Genomic DNA, 12,439 nt, shown 5'->3' with positions numbered 1-12,439 from the left:
AGGCAGATTCTCAACCACTGCACCACCAGGGAAGCCCCCAAATGTCTTTTAAAAAGGTTGTTTTTTGTTTCCTAAACGAAAAGGTAGTCAAGTTTCATGTGTTGTATCTGGTTATGTTTCTTTAGTCTTTTTTATTCCTAAATAGTTTCCCACTTTTTGTTTCTTTGTTTATAACATTGACTTTTCAAGAAATTGGTCTAGTTGACTTGTAGATTCTTTTGGAATGTTGTGTTCTGGATTTGTCTTGATTCCTTGTGATATTTTCACCTTGTTTCTCATTCTGCCATATAAACTATAAACTAGAAGTTAAGTCTAAAGACTTTTGGCAAGACTACATTATAGGTGATGTTTTCTAATTCATACTGCATCATACTAGAAGGCACGTGTAGTTAGATTCTTCTATTATTGATGTTAAATTTGATTACTTGGTCAAGTGGTGGCTGTAGATCTCTCCATTATAAAGGTTCTTTTTCTTTGTGTGGATAATGTCTGGATGACACTTCAGTGCTCTGCGAATGTCTTGTTGTATAGCGGTCTTTGATTTAATGTCTTTAGGTCAGAGATTGGCAAACTACAGCTCTTGGATTTGGTCTGTGGCCTGGTTTTCTATGGTCCCTGAGCTAAAAATGGGTTTTTACATTTTTAAACAATTATTTTAAAATATACAAATATGCAGATGGTCTCTACCATTTACCATTTATGGGTCACAAAACCTAAAATATTAGCCAAATTTTTCTGTATAAAATTTAACCAAGTAATGCTTTTGAACTTCATTTAAATAAATTAAAACATCTTTTTCTGTGTCTTTTAAAGCTGGTTTATTGCAACCTCCTGTCCGTATAGTTTCACAGCCACAACCAGCACGAAGATTAGATCCACCATCCAGATTTTCAGGAAGAAATGACAGAGGGGATCAAGTGCCCAACAGAAAAGATGACCGAAGGTATGTTTTTTAAAGTATACTTTTGATGGTGGTGATGATTGCACAGTGTGAATGCACTTAATGCCACTGAACTGTATACTTCAAAATGGTTAAAATGGTAAGTTTATTATATTATTTATATTTTACCACAATTTTCAAAAAGTTATTGAAAAATGTATACTGTGGATTCTTGCTTATATTACCTATGACATTTATTTCATTAAAGAACTCTTCAGTAATGCCAGAAATAATAGTAATTTTAGAAAAATTTGCTTTAAGTCGTGAAAGGGAGAGAGAAAGACGTAGATCCAGAGAAAGATCTCCTCAGAGAAAACGTTCCCGGGAGAGATCTCCTCGAAGAGAGAGAGAACGGTCACCTCGGAGAGTTCGACGTGTTGTTCCACGTTACACAGTTCAGTTTTCAAAGTTTTCTTTAGATTGGTAAGTTCTTTTTCCCCCATTGTTTTCTTAAGTTACTAATTTCATAATTTTGTGTAATTTGGAGGAATGTGATGCATTGAGAGATATTTTTCTTACAACTTTCATTTCCTGACATGTGGTGCTCTTAGTTATATAAGGGCAGAAATACATTTGAAGTAGCATTTTAGTTCTTTGCAAGAGTGCATTATTTTCATACACTCATTAAAGATACCAGCCACTGAAAAAGGCAGCCCCTCTGTAATGGAGTAGTACCTTAAAGGTAAAATTATTTAAGATTCAGATTTATTGATAACTTTATTAAGGGCATACATAGTTCATTGTGTATGATGAAGTAATGATACAGTAGTCACCAATTATTTCAAGTTAGCTGTGGCCATGTAGTATAATAGAAACACAGGTCTACATATATACTCACAAGACACGTAACATATACACATATGTGTGTATACATCAATACATTTTTTAGCCTTTGAAATCAGAGGTAAGTAGAAAGTTACCAAGAATTTCTGAGGTTCACTTGTGAAATGGAAGTTATATCAACTAGCAGAATTATTGTGAGGTTGAGTTGATTTCATGTATCTAAAGCACTTAACCCAGTGTATGGCAGTTGTAGATACTCAGTGGTGGTTGGGATGTGGTGACCAACTAGGTAATACCTGCAAAATCATAATTCATATAGAGGCAAATTGGTAAATGACTAATTTGCTCTAATGGAAAGGAAGAATCATCTAAAGGTCTTGGGGCTGGCAATTGTGTGTAAGATAAATAGACGGAAAAAACAAATTTACAGTAAAATAAGAAAAATGAATCATTAATAGTGTTTAAAGCTGTTAGGCATAGGAACAAATAACTGTGCGCAGTGTCTTGAGAGGGTATTGCTGCACTTCAACAAAGTATAATAATTAATATTCATAATACTGGCCTACAGAAGTTAAAATTTCTATTTATTCAGTTCTAGATTGAGTAAACCAGTGTAGTATTTAAGCTACTCAATGCCCAAAAAAACCTTGCTTGATGACTTTGCTTAATTGTTAATGTAGTAGATGTTCATTTACTCTTGCATGTGGTCAAATCATCAACTATTCTTAATTTTTACTAGTTTTCTTGTTATCTCTGTTTACTTGTATACTTAAAAAATACCTTGTCTGCATATTTCAGAGAAATTCATTGGAAACAAAACCACTTCTCCAGCCCCAGAAATATTAACTAGAGCAGCTCTGCTTTTAAACTCATCTGTTCCCAGTCTAGAATGCTATTCTGGGAGGAGCTGATACTTAGGATATAAATTGAGCAGCTGTCTTTCTCCTTCCAAGTTAAATCTTCACAGTTTCACTTCATTACTTGGAAGTAAATCCCTTTAGAACATCAGATGAACACATTATAAATAAAAGTGATTTTAAAGTTTCCATATCTCTTACCATCTATAGTTGTGGAAATCAAGATATTCTTATAGTAATATGATTATAGGAGACTATATGCCAAGAAATGATGTTTTGTTTATTTATAGATTTTTCTCCTACGGGATAAAACATGACTTCAAAAACTAGGAAACTATTACACATAATTTGTTTGTAGCACTTCTTTAAAAGACAATAAGAAAACTCAGACAGCTGTTTTTAACATTTTTATTTTGACAGCAAAATTTTATCCAAATAAATATAAATATGTCAACAACCTTAACTGACAAGTTTATCATTCTATATTTCTTATTTTTAGGTTTCACATAAAAAGACATCCCTATAGATACATTAGTTCATATTATGTACTCTTGCCTTTAGTTGTCATTTGAAAGGACGTCGTAGTTATCTTTTCATCTTACAGACTATTGGTGTTTCCCACTTTTCATTATGCTTTTAACAGAAATCTCTTGGCCTATTAACCAGATTGATTTACTTTTGAGTTTCTCTCCTTTAAAAGCTCTGTTTCTTAGGAAAAAGTAAATCATCCTTTAAAAAAAAAAATTCATTATGCCAGATTTAAAAGGCAAGAAACTTATCCTCTCTTTACATAGTAAATAATTAGGTATGGATCTTAATCATTAGATAGAGAGGTATGGAGATGTGGACAGTCCAAAAAACGTTTAGATTTTGTTTTCATATAGACTTTTATATTTAATTTTAAATTAACTATGCCTGATCTGGGATCTTACTGTACAATAAAGGCGTATTTTTTCCGACACTGTATAAACCTGATTGAGGAGCACTCATACTAATTGGTACCACTCTTATTCCTTTTTTATATCCATTTTATATGAATCATAATTTTCTCAAAAATGCAGCTTCAACTGAGGCAGAATTGCTTTTGTTCAGATCTTTTCTGGAGCTTGAAGTTATTTCAAAGGGTCTTGTCTAAATGAATTTTAAGCTACACACAAAAAATAAAGAAATAACGGTAACACATAGATACTAATTATTTATTCAAAACTGTAAGTAAACATATTTGAAAATGACATTTTCATGTACTTCTATGTAAATCTATAGCTCATTCATTAACAGTGGCTGTTCATTTTAAGCTGGCTGTTAACTGTATCAGATTATATATTTAGCTTTAGAATTGAATGAATCTTTGCATAGTATTTGGTGTTCAAGCTCTTTATTCACTACTTAATGTCTGTTTTTCAGTCCTAGTTGTGACATGATGGAACTAAGGCGCCGTTATCAGAATTTATATATACCTAGTGACTTTTTTGATGCTCAGTTTACGTGGGTGGATGCTTTCCCTTTGTCAAGACCATTTCAGCTGGGAAATTACTGCAATTTTTATGTAATGCACAGAGAAGTAGAGTCCTTAGAGAAAAATATGGCCATTCTTGATCCACCAGATGCTGATCACTTATACAGTGCAAAGGTTTGTATTCTGTGATACACAGCTAAAATTTCTGAGTAGTTATTCATATTAAGAGTGTATGTGGAATTAATCTTCAGAAAGTGGTTATTATGTTGAAGATCTGAATACCTGTGTTTTCTTCTTGTCTGCCAGATTCTGTTTTGGTTATTTAAGTAATTTAATTTAACCTCTTTTTGCCTTAACTCTTGAGCTGTAAAAATGTTGTTATTGCTTTAACATTTTGAACCTTATAAAAATGTGAAGATGAAGTTCATTTTAGTGAGCTTTTTGGAATGTTCTATGACTTCTGGTAGCCCCAGATAAAAATGTAATGTTGGGTGAATGCACTATATGTGAGTCTTCAGGGTAACATTCAGTGTATTGTTTATGGTCAGTAGTTTTCTGCTATTCGAAAAACATTGATCAAAAAGCATTCCTTGAAAAGTTAAAACTATGTAATTATAAGGTATCTAATACCATTTCTGCTATAGCGTTTTACTTTCCATTTTTATAAAAAACTTCAGATTCTATTATGTAAGGATAATTAGTAGTGCTTCTCATTTTTTTACATTACTTTAGACTTTTGACAGGATTGAATTATTTGACTATAATAGGTAATGCTGATGGCTAGCCCTAGTATGGAAGATTTGTATCATAAGTCATGTGCTCTTGCTGAAGACCCACAAGAACTTCGAGATGGATTTCAGCATCCTGCTAGACTTGTTAAGGTAAAGTGAAACATTTATTTGAACTTGAGGTGTATATTTGCTTTGCTTAGTTCTAACTGTGTGTATATAGAATTAAAAAGTACTACCATTCAAATTTTGTTGATTTGTTTTATATCTAATTTTAATATAGTTACAGCACTCAGTGATGTAGATGTTTTTCTCATTGCAGATTAACGGCTATATCTTATTTGTATGTCACTAGTTCAACTGTCGTTTTGATGTTTTATATTTGAAGCATAGTAAAATCTTAGTGATAATGGGTTTAGTGTATCGGGATGCTCTTAAACTTTGAATTATAGCTTGTTTCTTTAAAAGAACTTTTTATCTGAGGAAGTATTTTAGAAGGATGAGTTATGATGTATAAATCCTATTCCATTGCTGAAATGCAGTGTGGAACACGATGAACTGAACTCTTCCTTGACTGACAGATACCCGAGGTAGTAAAAATGATATTGGAAAGGTTTGTTCCTTTCCTTTTCCAGTATTTCATTTGTAATTTGACAAGTTGCATAATATATGTAAATGATTCTTTGTTTTAAATTAGTTTTTAGTGGGCATGAAAGGCAAGGATGAAGCCATGGCCATTGGAGGCCACTGGTCTCCTTCGTTGGATGGACCAGACCCAGAAAAAGACCCCTCTGTGTTGATTAAGACTGCTATTCGTTGTTGTAAGGCTCTGACAGGCATTGATCTAAGTGTATGCACACAATGGTAAGTACCAATTCATTTCTTGATTAGAAATGTTTTTCTAATAGTTATATAGATGTTCTTGTCTATCAGCCTTCTCCCCCACCCCTTATTTTAGCAATCTTGATCATGCAGGTAATCTCAAAGGAAAAATACTAATTTTAGCAAAAGTTTATTTGGTGCCAAAAATGTTTGGGGGAAAAAGGATTAAGAACTAATCAAAATAAACTGAAAATTTGAATGTTTTGTTATGCTGAACTTTGGAAGTTGGATGTATGTTGAAAATATTTTTCATTTCATGCATAGCTGGAGAAGATCGTCAAGAGAGAACTTCATTTCATTATAATTCTTTTGTTATAAAATGATGTAGTTGCTGATTATTTTTGTTCAGCCATATTTTCTCTTGAGGCTTATTTGTCCTGTGTATTTTAGTATATTTCTTGTGACTTAATTCAGAATATTCTTTTTTTAGCACATGAACTCTGAACAGCTATCCAGCTTCTTCAGGTATTCTCTAAAATATGGGTAGCTCTGTAATCAAACTTTGAAAATGCCTTGGGGAACATATTCTTCTTTTAACCATAAAATATTGTACAAATGTACCAAAAGAGGAACTATGGCTTCTATAATTTTTTTTTCTTTAGACCAACCTCAAGTTCTTGCAGCAAAATTTCTTTACTTGATGTGCTACAAGTGAACTAGGGTCTTTAAAATGTATTTTAGAATTTTTTTTCCAACATGCTTCTTCCCTTGCAACAGGTACCGTTTTGCAGAGATTCGCTACCATCGCCCTGAGGAGACCCACAAGGGGCGTACAGTTCCAGCTCATGTGGAGACAGTGGTTTTATTTTTCCCGGATGTTTGGCATTGCCTTCCCACCCGCTCAGAGTGGGAAACCCTCTCCCGAGGATACAAGCAGCAGCTGGTCGAGAAGCTTCAGGGTGAACGCAAGGAGGCTGATGGAGAACAGGCACTGAACGCTAATCCCTTTTTCTATTTCCGCTTCTCACAGGCACAGGAACACAGGCACAAATGCACACCACACACTACATAACAAACACACATGGAGGAACATAACTGGTAACAGCGACTGGTAATCCAGCTTTCAGCAGTATAGTTGTATGTTCTTTTCTCTTAAAAAAAAAATCTGTCTGTTATGCTAACTTTAAGAGTGCTGAGACCTCAAAGGAAAATAAGTTGTGCTTAAATTGCACAGAATTTTGTTTTTATCATAGGTCTAGTTGCTGGAATCTGGGACCAGTTGTTGAGCAAGATTCAGTATTAAGCCATTTTAAACATTTTGCCATTTTCTAAAATTTAAAAAATTTTCTCTTTCACGGTCATCAGTTCTAGTCATGGATATTTGAAATTGGACAACCACAAGTCTGAGAGATTTGAAATTTCAGGCTATGTGGCATCGTCTTTGGTACATTTGAAAGGTCTGACTAAATCAGTCTTAACTTTGGGTGGCTTGAAAATTGGGGCAAGATCACACACTGTTTGGTTAGTGGAGATCGGCAGTGTTTGTGCATCCCTGATATCCTTTGTGTTGTAATTTATCACCCTTTTGTGTTTCACAGATCTGGCTTTGATTGGCTGATGAGTGTCTTTGTGATCAGTTAAAAGTGGTAGAATGTATGTACGTGGACTTGCCTAAATAATAACTTTAGGAGAAGACAATCTGAAACACTTGTGACCTTGCACAGATCAGCAACAGACTTTTAAAAGTAAATTACCTTTATTTTAAGGTTTCAGAATAGTAATTCTGTTCTTTACTTTGTATATCAGGATGAAGAAGAGAAGGATGATGGTGAAGCTAAAGAAATTTCCACTCCTACCCATTGGTCTAAACTTGATCCGAAGACAATGAAGGTAACTTTGAAAGTAATGGTATTTAATTTGAAATCTCTGAACAGGAATAGAGGATGTTGTGGACAGTAGTTTTTCAGATATAAGCCACTAGAAATGAAGTCCACTGGTTTTATATAAATATTCTTTGTTGTTTTTGTGTGTGTGTGTGTGTGTCAAAATTAAATAAAAGGTGACTTCATACATCAGTTTAGCCACTGTCTGTTGAATGTAATATACATGTGCCTATAGTATGAGCAATATTTGCTTTTTGATTTGGGAACTGACCAAGAGGCGGAATTTCTGCACTTAATTAACTTAAATTCAAGGAGAAGGAATGAAACATAGGAAAAAGATTATCCAGTTTTTGAATAAAATTTAAAAATAAAATGGATTGATATACATCTGAAGTAGGAAGAAGATAATTTAAGAGCCTTTTTTGAAAATCTTTGATTAACCCATCATACTAGTTTGTTTTTGCTCTCCAGAGTCTTTAGACCTATCTTTTTGCAGTTTTGCATCTCTGGGCCTATATTGTGAATGTAGATCCATAGATTCTATGTACATAAATTCTACATAGATCAGAAGATCAGAAGCTGGCTTGCTTTTGCAACTTCCTGTTTAACACGTAAAAGCTGACCTTTTTATTACCTTCTGTCCTCAGCAAAATACGGGTTTTTTTCTTTTTTATGAAAGTGTAATTTTTAAACCAACATTGCTTTTTTAGTAGAGAATGTGTATCATAAGAATGTTTGCTCTTCTTACACTACGCCAAGTTATTTTCCTCAACATCAGGTTTCATATAGAGTCCTATAGATTCAGAAAATTAGATTAAGCCTGCACTCCAAGGACTTTTTGTCAAACTGATGGCTCTGCTATTGTTTCTTATTTTAAAGTTTGTATTCCTTTTCTTCTTTTTATGAATAGAAATTTATTATTTGTAAAGCACATTTCCAATAAAATTGGGATAATTTTCAGTATCTCTCCCTTAGTAAAGAAAAATTTTAGTAAACAAGATGACAAATTACCCATATTATCGCGAGAAATTTTTTTTCTTTTTTAACATCTTTGTTGGAGTATAATCGCTTTACAATGTTGTGTTAGTTTCTGCTGTATAACAAAGTGAATCAGCTATATGTATACATATATCCCAATATCCCCTCCCTCTTGCATCTCCCTATCCCACCCCTCTAGGTGGTCACAAAGCACGGAGCTGATCTCCCCGTGCAATGCAGCTGCTTCCCACTAGCTGTCTATTTTACATTTGGTAGTGTATATATGTCAGTGCTACTCTCACTTTGTCCCAGCTTACCCTTCTCCCTCCCCATGTCCTCAAGTCCATTCTCTACGTCTGCATCTTTATTGCTGTCCTGGCCCTAGGTTCATCAGAACCTTTTTTTTTTTTAGATTCCATATATATGTGTTAGCGTACGGTATTTGTTTTTCTCTTTCTGACTTACTTAACTCTGTGTGACAGGCTCTAGGTCCATCCACCTCACTACAAATAACTCAATTTTGTTCCTTTTTATGTCTGAGTAATATTCCATTGTATATATGTGCCACATCTTCTTTATCCATTCATCTGTCGATGGACACTTAGTTTGCTTCCATGTCCTGGCTATTGTAAATAGTGCTGCAATGAACATTGTGGTACATGACTTTTTTTGAATTATGGTTTTCTTAGGGTATATGCCCAGTAGTGGGATTGCTGGGTCATATGGTAGTTCTGTTTTTAGTTTTTTCAGGAACCTCCATACTGTTCTCCATAGTGGCTGTATCAATTTACATTCCCACCAACAGTGCAAGAGTGTTCCCTTTTCTCCACACCCTCTCCAGCATTTACTGTTTGTAGGTTTTTTTGATGAAAACTTGTATTCCTTTTGATTATAAATATAAGGCATGCTTATTTTAAAAATTGGTGTATGCATAAAAAATTGAAGAAAAAAAATTTCTCAAGCCTATCATTCGAACACAACTTTTCTTAAAAATTCTATGTATTATCTTCCATTATATTTTCTGGGTACAAACTGGTTGGTTGGTTGGTTGGTTGGTTGGTTCTAATCATGTTGTGTAAAAAAGTTGCTGGCTCCTTTTCAGTTAATAGTGTTTCCCATGTAATTATTTTTTAATGTTCTATACTGTTCCATTTAGTTGATGTACTGCTTTTTTCCTTTGGTATTACCCTTCTATTGGATATTTAGATTCTTCACTTTTTTGGAGGGAGGGATTATGACAAAGAATGTATCAATATAAAAAGTTTTTTTCTTGTGTTTAGGTTATTTCCTTAGGGTAAGTTCCCAGAAATTAGAATTTCTGGGTCAAAGAGCATTAACTTCTTCTTCAAACCATCTTAAAACATGTTGCAAATTATTTTCAAAAAATACTCTGTCGTTTTGCATTTTCACAAACATTTTATGAGCTGTACAACTGTCCCTTTCACCAAAATTTTTTTAAAAATCATACAAAATATCATTGCACAGTTCCCTATTTCACTATCCTGTTTTCATTTTCTGTGTTTTTATGGTGTGTATATTTAGGTAAATGATCTCCGAAAAGAATTAGAAAGTCGAGCTCTTAGTTCCAAAGGGTTAAAATCCCAGTTAATAGCCCGATTGACAAAACAGCTTAAAGTAGAAGAGCAAAAAGAAGAACAAAAGGAATTAGAGAAATCTGAGAAAGAAGAGGAAGAGGAGGATGATAGGAAATCTGAAGATGATAAAGAGGTATATACTAAATCATTTAAATACTATTAAACATAATATTGGTTTATAGGGTTCTTGGAATATGTATGTATATACTGTATTAAGGTATAGTTTACAGAATAGAAAAATTCAACCTTTTAGTGAACAGTTGCGCAAGTTTTGACACATGCATATAGTCGTGTAACCACCACCACCACAGTCATGATATAAAACAGGTCTTTAACCTCCTAAAAATACCCTGTACCCCTTTGTAAGCATTTTCTTCTCCCACCCCTTCAGCTGCTGGAAGCCACTGATCTGTTTTCCTGTAGTTTGCTTTTTCCAGTATATCACGTAAATGGAATTACATAACCTTTTTAGTCTGACCTCTTTAACTTAGCATGATGCATTAGAGATTCACCCATTTTATTGTGTTTCTATAGTTTGTTCCTTTTCATTTCTTTTTTTTTTTTTTTTTTTTTTTTTTTTTGGTGGTACGTGGACCTCTCACCGTTGTGGCCCCTCCCGTTGTGGAGCACAGGCTCCGGACGCGCAGGCCCAGTGGCCATGGCTCGCCGGCCAGCCACTCCACGGCATGTGGGATCTTCCCGGACCGGGGCACGAACCCGTGTCCCCTGCATTGGCAGGCGGACTCTCAACCACTGCACCACCAGGGAAGCCCCTGTTCCTTTTCATTTCTGAATAGTATTCCACAGTATCAGTGTATCACAGTTTGTTTATTCATTCTCCACTTGAGACACAGTTGAGTGATTTCCAAGTCATGTATTTTTATTCCTCCCTCTTAAAAATGAATAATAATGTTTTAGATATAAAAAATGAAATGAAATTTGGTTGACAAAGCCACTAAGTTCAGAGATGGAGTTCTAGTGAAGTGCTTCTCTGAGAATTGTGCTGCTTTAAAGCTGTGTGTTCGATTGCATTTCAGTCCTTCAGACTCAGAGGCTGTTTATTCACTCCCATTTATGCCTCAATCTTATGCCCAGAAGAGTAACTTATGGATGTTTTCTGAATTTGAAACATGGGGATATCAGAAGTGTGTTACAACACCAGTAATTGGATAAACCGACATTATGTGTTTCCCAGTGGAATGCATTGTGAAGTATACGTCATTATTTATGAAGTATTCCTGCCGAAAATGTTTTACCTTAATCTAATTGTAAGAAAACAGATAAATTTAGAATGTACGAAATTCTACAAAGCAGCTTGTCTGAACTTTTCAAAAAATGTCCATGTAATGAAAGAAGAAAAATGGTTTAGATTACAGAAGGTTAACAAGACATGACAACTGAATGCACTGAGCGAAACTTGACTGGATCCCGGATAGAGGGGGAAAAAGCCATAAAGAGTATTTTTGGGGTAATTGGAGAAATTTTATTATGGATGTGATATTAGATAATATTGAAGAACTGTTAAATTTCTTGGATGTGATAATGATTTTGTAATTATGTAAGGAAATTACCTTGTTCTGAAGAGATGCATGATTCTTATTTTACTATATAAGTTATTTTTATAGTGAAATTGTCTCAAGAGTTGGCCAGCAGGAGGCCTTTCAAGTTGTCTTCTGTGTTCTTGGAAATGTCCTTGTCATTTTCTGAGGACTTTCTTTTTTTTTTATTTTTTTTATTTTTTTATGCGGTACGCGGGCCTCTCACTGCTGTGGCCTCTCTCATTGCGGAGCGCAGGCTCAGCGGCCATGGCTCACAGGCCCAGCCACTCCACGGCATGTGGGATCTTCCCGGACCGGGGCACGAACCCGTGTCCCCTGCATCGGCAGGCAGATTCTCAACCACTGCGCCACCAGGGAAGCCCTCTGAGGACTTTCTTATTTTGCAGCACAATACAGTGTTTTAGTCTCACCGTGTACTATCCCTGCCCTATTACTGAAATCAGCCATTTCCCCAGCAAGTCCTGGTATCTTTTAGTGAGGAATGTTACATCATATTTACTACAATAAAGTCATAAGTTTGTACTAATATCTCCAGTTCTACTCCAGCATCACAGAGTTCATTCTAGTTTTCTCTCTTTCCATGAATCTTAACTCCTTTCTCCAATAATGAGAAACATACCTTCTATTATACTTAGTATATTTGCTTACTTTCTCAGTTGTCCATCACACTCCCTCTCCAATTTAAATATCCTCACTCTGCTCTCATTCCCTGCTCTGTGCTTTCTCTGTATGGATACCCTCCTTGCTTCATTTGGCTTTCAGTTCCTGGTAACTGGGCAGCTCATCTGCTCTGGGCCATTGTAGCACTCCTTCATCACAGCCTCCATCCCCTGTATAG

The 12,439-nt window shown here is 34.9% G+C and overlaps 1 protein-coding gene and 1 non-coding gene across 7 annotated transcripts in view; both read left to right on the top strand.

Annotated features, from left to right (window-relative positions):
- Positions 1-12,439, top strand: part of CCAR1 (cell division cycle and apoptosis regulator 1) — a 53,755-nt gene that overhangs the window by 23,875 nt on the left and 17,441 nt on the right. For all 6 annotated transcript variants that reach the window (XM_060112846.1, XM_060112894.1, XM_060112886.1 and 3 more), the window contains exons 9-16: positions 814-943; positions 1,202-1,363; positions 3,985-4,210; positions 4,804-4,917; positions 5,462-5,628; positions 6,364-6,574; positions 7,393-7,476; positions 9,990-10,175. In XM_060112846.1, coding sequence (XP_059968829.1) covers positions 814-943; positions 1,202-1,363; positions 3,985-4,210; positions 4,804-4,917; positions 5,462-5,628; positions 6,364-6,574; positions 7,393-7,476; positions 9,990-10,175 — 1,280 coding nt within the window. The remainder of the gene's footprint in view (positions 1-813; positions 944-1,201; positions 1,364-3,984; positions 4,211-4,803; positions 4,918-5,461; positions 5,629-6,363; positions 6,575-7,392; positions 7,477-9,989; positions 10,176-12,439) is intronic.
- On the top strand, positions 5,266-5,330 carry LOC132501809 (small nucleolar RNA SNORD98). The gene has a single exon (XR_009534323.1). It is a non-coding gene; the product is annotated as a small nucleolar RNA SNORD98 (small nucleolar RNA).

Source organism: Mesoplodon densirostris, chromosome 1 (genome assembly GCF_025265405.1).
Source record: "Mesoplodon densirostris isolate mMesDen1 chromosome 1, mMesDen1 primary haplotype, whole genome shotgun sequence".
NCBI lineage: Eukaryota > Metazoa > Chordata > Mammalia > Artiodactyla > Ziphiidae > Mesoplodon > Mesoplodon densirostris.
The sequence above is the reverse complement of the archived record's forward strand: the minus strand, read 5'-3'. Positions and strand labels throughout refer to the sequence as shown.